General features: G+C 36.0%; 1 protein-coding gene across 3 annotated transcripts in view; it reads left to right on the forward strand.

Moving 5' to 3' along the window:
* Nucleotides 1–13770, forward strand: part of cd2ap (CD2-associated protein) — a 40343-nt gene that overhangs the window by 14191 nt on the left and 12382 nt on the right. For all 3 annotated transcript variants that reach the window (XM_052535022.1, XM_052535023.1, XM_052535024.1), the window contains 10 exons: nucleotides 2474–2669; nucleotides 3800–3900; nucleotides 4577–4697; nucleotides 5485–5654; nucleotides 8173–8266; nucleotides 8523–8617; nucleotides 9431–9529; nucleotides 9749–9802; nucleotides 11998–12034; nucleotides 13530–13592. In XM_052535022.1, coding sequence (XP_052390982.1) covers nucleotides 2474–2669; nucleotides 3800–3900; nucleotides 4577–4697; nucleotides 5485–5654; nucleotides 8173–8266; nucleotides 8523–8617; nucleotides 9431–9529; nucleotides 9749–9802; nucleotides 11998–12034; nucleotides 13530–13592 — 1030 coding nt within the window. The remainder of the gene's footprint in view (nucleotides 1–2473; nucleotides 2670–3799; nucleotides 3901–4576; nucleotides 4698–5484; nucleotides 5655–8172; nucleotides 8267–8522; nucleotides 8618–9430; nucleotides 9530–9748; nucleotides 9803–11997; nucleotides 12035–13529; nucleotides 13593–13770) is intronic.

Here is a 13770-nt window from a genome sequence, read left to right on the forward strand (position 1 = left end):
TTTGAAAATGCTACGGTACTTTGATGTATTACATAGCACTGAATCATCACCATAGGATTAAAGTGTACTTCAAATAATGTCATGTTATCAACCAAAAACAACATAGTAGCATGTTCCAAAAAAACCATGGTAGTTTTTTGGTCGGATGAGATTAATGTAGACTAAATAAAGCAAATGCAAAGTGTTCTGAGATTTGCATAGCAAATGCAGTTTAAGTCATTTAATTTAGTTGTTGTTGTTTATATTATTTTAAGTTGATTAATGTATATTGTGCCACTAGGTTCACTAAATGGAATTGCATGAATAATTTAAACAATTCATATTTTAAACAAATTTTTCCATTAAATTGATTTAAAGTTTAAATAAATGATTGCATGATTTATTTATAATTAATTTATTAACCTTTGAATTCCTGTTTATTCTAATTTTAAGTATCAGATTTAGATTTCACCATACAATCACTGCACATACAGTACTTTAAATAATTTCAAGTGTCTGGGGTAAAACACCCCATTTATTGTTTTTTTACTGACATGTTTATTGGTAATTTATATGGAGAAATTTTATTTAAAACCCACTTGAAATTGTAAAATAAATTTAATTCAACTTCATTACGTTCTAATTGATACCTTACGTAAAGTTCAAGAAATTAAAACGATTCTTAATTAATTGCTGAATTGATCCCTACATTGGTGTAATACATGTAATAAATGAATCTTTTTTCTTGTTCATAGCATTGAGTGTTATACTTCAGACCCTTTAATGTCCAATTGCTTCATAGAACAAAGCATAGTAGAGATAGCATTCATTGAAAAAGAGAGGCACAGAGCAAGTTTCAACTAGTTGAGTCTCAGGGTGTATGAGAACAGCTGTTGAAGTTGCTGGAGTTTTTATCACTCTTTCGTTTCTCTTCTCTTTCTCTTCCCACCTTTTTCTGAATGTGTGAGGGAGGCTCTGGTGTTGGTGAATTTACATGTGTTTGGAAACTGTGAAAGTAGGTGCTAGTTGGTGGTTTCTCTGGAGTTTTACAAGATGTGAGTATGAAGAATGTAAATGTAGAATGTTTACAACATGGATTTCATGCATTCATGGTAAAATAAACGAAAACGTACAGTTGCTGTTTGGTTTGTAGATGTTGAATTCTCTCAGACATTTCCATTGTTCATGTTTACATGACAGCCTTTTCAGACAAAAATGGGAAACTTTTTATGAGTTTTGCCTGTTCGTTTGCACGACAAAACGTTTGGGGAATGAAAAATATCTTTTAAAACAGGTTTCAAAAAAAAAAAAAAAATGCCACGTTAACATTTCCGTGTAAATACCCAATATGGGAGTTTTTGAAAACTGAGATGTCTGTGCGTAGTTAGGTAGTTATGTTAGGCATGTATGTATGTATGTTAGGTACAGTATGTAGACATGCACAGTACGTGTCGATTTCAAAGGCAAGCGCAAACAAACATGCACAACAATGGTGTACTATATGGTAACTTACTGTTGTTGCTGCTCAAGAGTTTGCTAACGCTTCTTCAGCAAAATGTGGATTTACTTCACCAATATTATAACAAACAACGGAGACGCAACATATACAACACATAATCGTCACTTCCCTACAGGTGCTGTTTTAGGGGTGCTCCGATCACGATCGGCCGATCGTTATGCGCATCTCGTCAGTAAAGCCGGTTCTCTAATCAGCGGTTAATTCCATCAGGTGCGTGATTTCACATAGAGCAGCTGTTACTACACAGAGCCGTTGTTAATAGAGAAGATGCGCAAATCCACTTCATTTTCAGCGTTTTTTGGTGCATCATCTCAGTTAACAACGGCTCTGTGTAGGAACAGCTCCTCTATGTGAAATCAGGCACCTGATGGAATTAACAGCTGATTAGAGAACCGGCTTTACTGACGAGATGCGCATTAACGATCGGCCGATCGGAGCACCTCTATGCTGTTTACTAACAAGGTTACAGTGCCAACTACTGGCCTAGCATACATAATACAGCGTTTTTGGCCGTTTTCGTGGACACATGTAATCGCAAATCTTTTGAAAACATCACCGTGTATACGTGAAACTTTTTCGGTTTTGACTACATCGCTGTCGTGTAAACTTCGCTGTCGTGCCTTAAATTCTGATTTATTCATTGTATTACTGAAAATATTTATTTGTCAAACAGATTTTGCTAAATAATTGACACCACACTATTTATACCATACTATATGTTTCAAATAAACTGTTAAAATAATTAAATAATGATGTATTACCTTTCATTTGTACAGTGTTTCGTCAACTGGATTTTCCAAAAATAGGCGGAGTCATATTATCATTTTATATATAAAGCATTTTTATTTAAATTTCCAGTAAAAAAAAAATATTTGTGTCTGTGGTATAAAATTACTCCTAACATGATGTATGAATTGCCATACTGCTATTATATGTGATATTATATTTGCAATTTCTTTTTTTTTTTTTATCAAGGAGGTGAAAAAAGATGATCCAAAGTCCAAAGAGGAGTCAAAGGAGGCTAAAGAAAAGGAAGTGAAAATCGAGAATCCGATTCAGCGGCGAGCATCAGGGAATGTGGCGAGCCTGGTACAGAGGATCAGTACCTATGGCATCCCGGCAGGAGGAATTGGCTTGCCTCCCCAATCTCATCCCCGTGCCTCAAAAAAGAGTGTGTCTTTTTTTCATTTCAAATTCTAACAGCTTTTATCTCTTCTTTAACATTGTTTTGTTTAGAATCGCACACATACAATTTCACGACTACCTGACAGACCACACATCTGTCTCTGTGACAGCCCAAGATTCATTAACGACGATAAAAAAAAATAGTAGTCATGAAGGAGCCCACGTTTTTTAGCCACTGTGGAAAAAGTAGCCAATCAGAAATGCGTTCTACCCGTAAATCATTTTGCGCGTTTGAGTTTGCTGACATCAAGTTTACTGACATGTCTTTGGATGAAGGCCATGCGGTCAATAGATTGTGGTGGTTCAATTTAGTCTAGTGGAAATACGCATCATTGGTATCCATAGTACAGCATATGGTAAAATCATTTAGTGTTCTGGTGAGAGTTTAGCACAAGAAGCAGATATAGCAGATGACCACTTTGGCCTGTAGTGGGCAGCAGTAGCTTTCTTATTTGCTCATAAAGCTGCTTTCTTTTCCTCTGTCTTGATTCTTGAGTGTATGGCTGTCTCAGATTTTAGAGGAAGTCCACTTGATCCTCTCCAGCTGTATAGGAACATTGTCACAGAACACACAGCAACCGTGATGCCGTCCAACATTCAAGGTTTCTGCTGAACAAATCATCTACAACAGTGATAGCAGTGGAATGTGGTTACTCTCTTCCTCTGTGCTCCTGTGCAGGTTAATAGCATTGTACCCTTGAGGAAATAACGTATTTTTTGGTTTAGCTTCTGCTCAGTGCAGCTTTCATTTCAAGCTTTTTTTCATTTCTGACATTTCTCACAGTCCACAAGCTGTAGAAGATTTAACAGTGGGGAAGATTTCTCAGTTGAGTTTTTGAGGGACGTGTAACAGGTCTTAATTTGGCACGTATGTGGAGCAAACAAAGCAAACTTTTCTCTTTAAAGGGTACGTGAATCATCTCAAGGTCAGGGTGTGGTGTTTGTGTGTGAGAGTGTGTGTGCATCTAAGTTTAATAAAGACTCTTCCTGATTGTGTAGTCTTTACTCGCTGAGCCCTCTTCAGGTAGCTGGAGGAATTGTTCCCCTTGCGTACTGGCATTATTGGTTAAGCGTGTCAGGCCAGTTCCAGAGTGACTTGTTGTGTTTTCATTACAGAGCTCAAGAAGCGTCAGTGCAAAGTCCTGTTTGATTATCTGCCTCTGAATGAAGACGAGCTGGAACTGAAGGTTGGAGATATCATTGACATCACGGAGGAGGTCTGTTGCTTCTGTCTTTTGTATTTAATGTAACTGAATGTTTTGAAATTGTGCTGAATATAATAGTTCTCTATTTAAAGGGTTATAAATATTCTTTAATAGGGTTTATGCACGCTGCAGTGTGATATATGATGATAAAGTGGTGAGATGTTCTTTTTTTTTTATTCCATTTCATGCAAAATGAGGAGTTTCTTTGTAATTTTTAGTTTGTGACTTTATCAGATCTGTGGTTCTCCAATGGTAGGTTTTGGCCCCAAAATATAAATGGCAATATAAAATGCATTGTGAATAGTTAGTAAATATATAAAATACAATAAATAGGCATACATAGGCTAAATGCTTCACGTGCTTCACCAAATGCTTTGTTGGTTGTGTATGTCTAAGACAGTGTGTCTGATCAATCTCTGTGGAATTGTGGTGCAGATCTGTCTAATCAAAATACAAGAGACATTAAAAAAAAAAAATTATATAAAAGTATATATTTTAAGCCTTTTTTTAGGGAAGTATTGTAGGGCAATGTATGCCTTAAACAATTTTGCTACTGTGTTGGTTTGGCACTTGGTGCCCAGTGTACAATCTGTGTCCTGAAGTGAAACCAGTTGAAACCCACTGTCTTTGAAAATGAGTGTTTGACCGGACAGTTCCTGTATTAGTGCTGACTGTAGGTGTTTTTTAGGTTGAGGAGGGCTGGTGGAGCGGAAGCATGAATGGGAAGTCTGGACTCTTTCCTTCCAACTTTGTCAAAGAAATAGAATCAACTGAAGACACCGAGACGAGCGATGTAACAGAAGAGCCAGGTACTTCTCAGCTCACCCTGTCATGTATCTACAGAGAGGGCATGTCCTTACAAGAAAACACTCAACAGACACTTTTTGTTTTGTACGTTTAAGGGTGTGTGTGCGGTATTTTTTTGGTGTTAGACCTAATCCTGGCATCTGCAGTTGACAACTTTTTAGTTTGTTTGTTTTCTGAGGAATTATACCATCTGAAGCAGTCAGAGTTTGAATATAATTCCATAAAGCCACCAAGTGTACTCCCCTGTACAAAAGTTTGGAGTCAGAAAAAAAAAAAAAACTATATAATAATAATACTTTTACTGAGATGAAGAATTTACAATGTTATTCTTTTTCAAATAAATGCTGTTCTTTCGAACTTTCTATTCACCAAAGTATCCCGAAAAGAGGTATCGCAGTTTCCGTGAAAATATTAATCATCACAACTGTATACAACATTGCTAATAATAAGAAATGTTTTGTGAGCATCAAATCAACATACTTGGCTGCTGAGAACTCTGCTTCGCCATCTCAGGAATAAAATATATTATAAAACAATTATTTTAAATTGTAATAATATTTCACAATGTTATTGTTATACTTCATTTTGGATCAAACTTTCAAAAACATTCCAAAATATGGATCACTTATATGATAACTTTTGTAGTGCTTTTGTGTTTGTGAATTCATCCTCATCTTCATTTGTTATTTGAATAATGTTTACACAGTTTATTTTCCATATTACTTTTTTGCAAGCAAAACTTTGTTATGCTTGTTGTGGAGGTACTCTTACAGTGGCGTGTGTTCACAGATGGCATAGATGGAGCGACTAGCCCCACGTCCCCTTACCAAGGCAACGGGGTCATGGCCCAACCGAAGAAGATTAAAGGTGTCGGATTTGGCAACATATTCAGAGAGGGATCTGTAAAACTCAGAGCCTCTCAAAGAACACCACCTGAAAATGAGGAAAAGAAAGAAAAAGTAAGTGTTGTTCTGCGCCAGACAATGTCTTATTTGCCTTCCCTCTCTTCCTGTTTACTGCAGGACCAGTATCCATCCCAGTAACTGCAGCAAACACTTCAGATTAAACGGAAAACTTTTAGTATTGTGATTGACACATTCAAAATGATTACATTAAAAGTGCCTGTGTGTGCCTGTAGTTAAATGTGCAAGATATGCCAGTACTGATGAAGTAGGACCTCTACCCCAAACCAGTTTAGCACATGATAGAGACATATAAGATTATATAATCGTCTTGGCATGTATGAAAATCAGTGTGGCCCATTCCCATGAGCAGTGGAGCGTTGAAGGGTAATTATATGTCTAACTGCTCTACAAGTTTTGCCAGTGATTGCTCAAGACCTTACCGTATAGGCAGAAAGTCTCTTGGTGAGACCTTCCTTTTTAGGAAATGTGTCTCTATTTTTGGACTTTTATGTAGTGGCTGTTTTTGAAGCGTTTTGGTATGAACTACTTCTCTTATTGTCATTTGTGCTTTGTACAGCTCCAACCGAGAGCAGAATATCCCCGTCTGTGCTTTTGTTAAATCTGCAGACAGCTGGATATGGTGATAGAATTTTCGCATAATTCCAAATAAATAGATCACGACCCACAAATAAATCTAAAGAGATGAGCCAAAATGAAACCAAAGATAAATCTTAGACTTTTACAAATAAATAAAAAAAAATAGATTTTTGAAATAATAAACTATGTCACAAACACAACTTTTCCCAGCATTCATTTGTGAATCGCATCCTGTACTATACCCACCGTCTGCTCAAGCCAATCAGATAACAGCCGCATTTCGCTGAACAATCATTGCACGTTCTCCCTATAGCTGATAACATTTGGCTTTACAATTAGGGAAGTAGCAGATTTATTTAGGGTATGCATTGTATGGACACTTGCATCCTAGATCAATTAAACAGCTTGGCTGAAAAACTGGGAAACTCTGTTGTGTTACTGCAGTTTAACCTATTACACAAACCTGCATGTTTATCATGGGGTGAAATCCAGTTATTTATTATTTATTGACACTTCTTTTTTTCATATTTCGAATGTTTGAAGGTAAAATATAATACTGTGTTTGACTTGATACACAGTCTAATGGTTTAGCGAAATCCAACTTAAACATCTTTTACCGTACCAATTTTTATGGGCCTTATATTTCCTATTTGAGCCAATGCAGATGAATGAATTTATTTCAGGATGAGATTGGAAAGCATGATGTGATTGGCTATATAGAGAACATGTGACGATTGGTCAGCGCATTTGTAATAAACGCAGCGATCCACAAATGCACAGAAAGCCATTCACAAATGTACAGGGAGCAATCCACAAATGCATGCAGTGATCTACAAATACATAGGACGCAATTCACAAATGAATGGCAAGCAAAAAAATTGACAACAAATATTTGTCAATATTATTATTTTTATTATTTATATTTTTTACTACTTAACTTTTTATGTATTTGTGCTTTTATGTAAAGTTTTCTTCATAATGTCATGTTTTGTTTTGTTTTTCACATCCATATATAAATATCTATAATTGAATAATAATGATTATTGGGGCTTGATTAAAATCAACTCCATCCTACATTTCCCCCTTAATTTTTTTAACTTAGTAGTACACTACCTTTTAAAAAAATAAGGGATTTTAAATGTTTTGAAGAACTCCCTAACTCTCACCTATGCTGAATTTGTTTGATCAAAAAATGCAGTAAAAACAGTGATATTGCAATTTTTTACATTTATTTTTTATATAATTTATTCCTGTGATGGCCAAGCTAAACAGTCATTTCAACAGTTATTACTCCAGTCACATGATCTTTCAGAAATCAATTTAATATGATGATTTGGTGCTCAAGAAACATTTTTATGATCAATACTGATCATATTTATTTTGTATTCTGCATCTATTTGAAATGGATGTATTTTGTAATCTTTAAATGTCTCTACTGCAAGTTTTGATTAATGCGTCCTTGCTGGATAAAATTATTCATTTCTTAAAAAGAAAAAACACTTTACATGATAGTGTACATTGTATTTTAGTTGTTAAAGTGGCCACACATACAGACACACACACACAAAAAGTAATTTGGCTCTATTTACAGCATTAATGCATTTAACCAAAACTTCCTCTCTCCCTTTTTTTGTCACATTTTCCATCCCCTTATGTCATTCTGATCAGTTGAATCATCCACTGCATTTCATTTCAAGAGCTTAGACATTATTTACAACATCTTGTAATGTGACATTCAAATGATTTACTAAATAATTATAGGTTTCTTACTCCATTTTGGATTTGAAAAAGTCTACCTTTAGCATGCTCTCCCATTGACACTTTACGTATATAACAATGGTTATTGTTTACCCAGCATTCCTTTCACTCAGGTGTGGCTGACCTGTCTCCGAGTCTGTACCTTTCAGTGTGCAAATGCATGTGTTTGTGTGGCTGCTGTGTCAGTAAATCCATTTGTGATTCTGCTTCATTTTAGCCAATCCCATCATTACCATCTGCCACAAAAACCACCTCTTTGAGCACTCCTGAACCCCCTAAGGGAGAAAAAGAAGCAGAGAGCAAAGGAAAAGGTGAGTTCATGGGAAGGTTGACATAAAGCTGTATGTGATATCCAAAGTAATGACAGGAGATTTATGGAAATGCACCACACATGAACGACTGATAACCGACTGCAGTGATTCTGGCTGACTGACATGAGTTTTCCTCCACCTGTTCATTAGCTAAACCCAAATTATAGATTAGTATTTCTTTCTGATAGTATTGAAAGTGCACTTACGGCATGTGCTTCTCATTGATACATCCTCGTTTTTTATTGTCTCTCTACAGTAAAAGAATACTGTAAGGCCACATTCCACTATGAAGCAACTAACCAAGATGAGCTGGATTTAAAGGCGGGTGACATCATCCACATACTGAGCAAGGTACGGAACAAGCTAAGCAAATGTTTACCCAGCCACTGAGATCTCGAAATAAACCACACGTATTCAGGAAGCATTTTAAGACAGAGCATCCACATCAGGAATATGAAGCACATCAATTATTTTGTAATTATTTAAATTATGTAGAAATAAGGTAAAAGCATAGCATAATCTCTAAATAGCCTCTAAAAACACTCATTGATGCAAACTAGCTGGAGTTGGTCAACATTTTTGCTAATTATGCCAGAGAGGTACAGGTATTTATACATTATAAATATATAAATATGAAGAATATTGACATTTGATGCATGGGTTAAATCACTCTTGTTAATGGTTTAAAGGAAAAAAAATCAGGCGAAGATGAAATTTGTCTTCATTTACAAAAACCTGTAGGACTTTTAATGCAATTGTTGCTAGTACAGAACTCTCAGATGAGGATTCTGATGTAGCGATCTGAAATGAAGAGAGGGTTTTTTTTTTTGTGGATTATTTACTGTGTGCGTTTGATGCTGTCTGCAGATACATTGACAATTTATGAAACTGCAGCTGTTGTATTATATATCATACCAGTGTTCTGTTAGGAACCTAAGGATGTGTTTGTTTTAAGACACATGGAGACGGTTTTCCCATAGTCAGCTGATGTTTGTCAAAGGCCTTGAGCAGGAAGCAGATCAAAGTTAGAAATGACCACCATCTAGTGGCAAGGGACATGTCTGCATTTCCCATTCATAATAATTTGAATTTAAGCTTTTAAGGTATATATTTATGAAATGAGCCATTTGTATGCTTGAGGGTTTGATGGTTTTGATATTTTAGGACACAGGAGAGCCAGGCTGGTGGAGAGGAGAGATCAACGGCCGAGAGGGAGTTTTCCCAGAGAACTTTGTAGCTCCGCTTCCTGAGACAGGCAAAGAGGTACATTTATATTTATTAATGCTGCTTTTTATGTCTACCTTGAGAGTGTGCATTTTTTGGAAAGGAAATAAAATCACACACACACACACACACAAAAAAAAAAATCTGACTGTACTTTGGAAAGTTATTATTCTCAAAATTACTTCTCAGTTGTGGTAAGTAAATACGTACTAAACCGTAATCTTTAATCAAAAGTGTTTTTTTTTCCCTTCTATGCAGACACTCCCATCCAAAGGCTTCGTTAAAGCTTCTCCTAAACCGGAACCAGAGGAGGTAGGCAATTCTTAACCTCTTGTTACACAATTAATTCTTGGAGTACACTTCATATTTAGAGAGATGTTGGGGATTTGATCTTGAAAGAAGCGTTTTAATCAATAGTAGCCACTTATCATCACCATATGTTTCATAAACATGGCTTTATTCTTGCTTTAACCTGAGGATGCATGTTTAACTACATTTTGGCAAACTCTGCAACAACAGGCCATTTTTATCGTGAAATCATACTATTTGTTCAGAGCACCAGCTACCATGAACAAACAGAGGGTTTGTGTGGGCAAAAATTATGCTCTGCAACATCCATTTTCCAGAAAAATTCTGTGAAGCCACATACCCCTCCACCGAATGAGGTCATGGGTTGATATGCTCAAGGCATAAGTGACTTTCTTTCTTTCTTTCATCTTTTTTTAAACCTCTTCATTTTCAACCTCATTGCAATCATTGAATGATTGTATTTGTGATGCTACAGTTAAAATGGGATGACCTGAAGCTCATGTGATGGGTTGTGGAGGTCATCGAGCAGTTAATGAAAATGTGAAAGTGTTCATTCTTCCAAGGGACTCCAGGGAGCCCATGATCAATCCTTTATCCTATAAGCATCCGGTCAGGTGATGAGGCATTGATCTCTGTGTCAGGAGTGAAAGGGACGGAGGGCATTTACAGGCAGGCAATTTCTGTAGTGCATTATAATAGTGCATTCAAATACACAAGTATCCAAGATGTGATTAATAATAATAATGTATTTATATATGATCTATCTGTGTGTCTGTCTGTCTGTCTGTCTTGTTTAAACAGTCAATCTGTATTGTTTAGTTCTTAGAATATGACAGAACCCTTATATGATCATCTTAAATCAGCATGCATAATTGGTCATTCATAAGTGGTCATCCAGGAGTGAATGAATGACTCACACTTTACATGAAAGAAGTCATGCATGTGCATAAATTATATCAGTTGCATATGTTGATCTAGGCCTGTGCTACTGTTTGAACTCTTTCTCCTGCTGTGATTATTTGTGTTAAGTAAGGTGTTTTTTTCTTCTGATAATCTGTGCAGAGATTCATTAATATGTTAGTCATCAAATCCTTCAGAGCGGTCAAAAAGGTGGCCGGGGGATTTCCAGCCTCAGCAGTTTCATCTGTTTCAGTTCCTGTTCATTTTAATTTGACAAGATCTTTAGAAGCTTGTATTTTATGTTACTCAGCCTCTAGAGATCACGTGTGAGGTGTCATTATTCTGATTAAATAGCTGTGTCCCAAATGATGCACTATACACTATGCACTTATTCACTATGTACTTGTGCACTATGTACTCAATCATGTAGTGTATGAATTATATATGGTTATTTTGTCATTCATAATCAGAGTCTGGTAGCCACTCCTCCTTCGCTACGTAATTAAAGGTGTGACATTTGAGTGCATGAAGTGTCCAACATTACACACTTAATTTTCTCGGTTATTTAATTGCATCATCTGGGTGTTTAAAGTGCATTTTTTCTTTTTGTAATTTTCAGTGTGAACGCACTACTCCCAATATTTATACTACAAAACGTCATAGAATAGTGCAGAAGTACTCGATTTGGGACACATCTAATGTTATTTAATTTTTTCAAAATTTTGTAATTTATAATATTTAATCAGAATAACAATCTGAGAAAAAGGAGGAGTTCACATGATCAAAGTCACAAATTTGCTTACCATATTTTCCGGGACTATAAGTCACACTTTTTGGCTGGTTCTGCGACTTATAGTCAGGTGCGACTTATTTATCAAAATTAATTTGACATGAACCAAGAGAAATGAACCAATAGACAACATTACCGTCTCCAGCCACGAGAGGGCGCTCTATGCTGCTCAGTGCTCCTGTAGTCTACCACTTAGCAGCATAGAGCGCCCTTTCGTGGCTGTAGATGGTAATGTTTTCTCTTGGTTCTAAATAAATGCGACTTATAGTCCAGTGCGACTTATATGTTTTTTTCCTCGTCATGACGTATTTTTGGACTGATGCGACTTATACTCAGGTGCGACTTATAGTCCGAAAAATACGTTAACCTAGAAATAAGGCACATTTTTAAAGAAATGTTTTTCATGTCAACATATCATTTGTTTAACAGACCTAAAAGGTTTATTTCAAGGTTTAAATGATATTTTAAATGGCAGGTTTGTTTATTTGGTTTTGATGTTTCTCCACAGAAGCCAAAGAAGCCCCCACCACCATCTAAAACCCCAGGTATGATGTCACATTTTTAACATAGCATTAAACATCTCACTGTTTACATACATTTGATTACGTTACTTTACTCTTCTCTTTTCATTTTAAGCTGCTATGAGACCGCTGAGGTATAAAAGAGTCTGAAGTGTCATCATACTCATTCTGGCTGAGGTTATACTCAGTGCCACTCTCACAATCATATGTGACAAGAGCCACAAAAGGCCGTTGTTCACCCAGAAATGAAAATTGTCATCATTTCTTTTCTTTTTTTTTTTTTTTTTAACAAAGAAGACATTTTGAAGAATGTGGATTGCCAAACCATGTCAGGTCTCAGGGACCAGCAGCTGTTTGGGTGGCTGTTTGGTTAGATGACAACATTTTCATATTTTGGTGAAACAACCCTTTAAAGCTCATTGTCATCAAACATCTTTCACTTGTTTTTGCCTGCCAGCCACCATCAAGATTCAAAATATGCTAGTTGCTGTTCGATTATTAGCTACAGGCAGCTAGCATGATTTGACGGTCTTTAATAGTGGTACTTGAAGGGAACATGCCAATATGTCTACGTCAGTATGTGAGTGGATCATAACTGGAGCAAGATGGCATACTGATTTAAGATGCGTCCCCTGTGGTTTTCGGAAGAGCTTGCTGGTGAATGCTAAGATAAGAGGTGATGCCAGCTTATCTGGCATATTCAATTATTGTAATTGAAAGCAGATCCCTTGTCTGCCCACACATCAACAACAGCATATTGAAATTGATTTGGACACCTCTTTCATAGCTCTTCATCTATTTTTAGCCTAAGCTGCAGCAATGAAAATGTCTTCAGAATTGTATATTTGCTTGTATTTTATTTATAAAAGTGGGGTGGGGGGTATTTTAACTGACCACATAAACATTTTTTTATATGCAGCTGGAAAGTTATATTTTCCAGAATGTTTTTTTTTTTTCATTTAGTTTTAAAGAAGTTGTTTTATTTATTTTGTTTGGAAATAATTGTTTAATTTAATATTTATATATATATATATATATATATATATATATATATATATATATATATATATATATATATATATATATATATATATATATATATATATATATATATATACTTACAGCTGACTAGCATTAGTTTAGAAGGGCGGGGACAAAATCATATGATCTGCAACACAGATAATGCTGCTCAAGTCGTTTGTCCCTCACAGCTTTTTTCTGCAGAACATGCAAACAAAAAAAGCGGATGTTGTTATGCATCAAAGGGCACCGCGTCTTTCCAATTGCTTTTCAGAAGGCTTGCATAGAGGGTTGCAAAGATTCTGTCTGTCTCTCCAACCCACACAGGAAATGCAAGTCATTGACTGTATGTTTCCTATTCTCTTCAAACGTCTGTCTCAGAAGTCATATTGTTCTTTTATCTGCCGTGTCTAGAGCCGCTCTATCTTCAGCGTAGTACTTAAAAAAATCTAAATAAAATAAAAACATATTAACTCAGTCGTTATGCTTCGTTTCTCAGCCCTGAAACCAGAGGCCCCCAGTGTGGACAAGAAGCCCCCGCAGTCACGGCCTGAAGATAAAGGTAAGTGAGGGTTCACTGCCCAGTTCCTTTTATACCACAAAATCTTGTGTGCCAACTGTGGTGACACACAATGTCATGAAGAATGAAAAAGCAGAAAATGATGTGTAGTTATTCATATTGGTTATTATAACCAAATATCACGGTGATAATTTAATTGATTGTGTATTTGTTTTTATTC

Source organism: Carassius gibelio, chromosome A20 (genome assembly GCF_023724105.1).
Source record: "Carassius gibelio isolate Cgi1373 ecotype wild population from Czech Republic chromosome A20, carGib1.2-hapl.c, whole genome shotgun sequence".
Classification (NCBI taxonomy): domain Eukaryota; kingdom Metazoa; phylum Chordata; class Actinopteri; order Cypriniformes; family Cyprinidae; genus Carassius; species Carassius gibelio.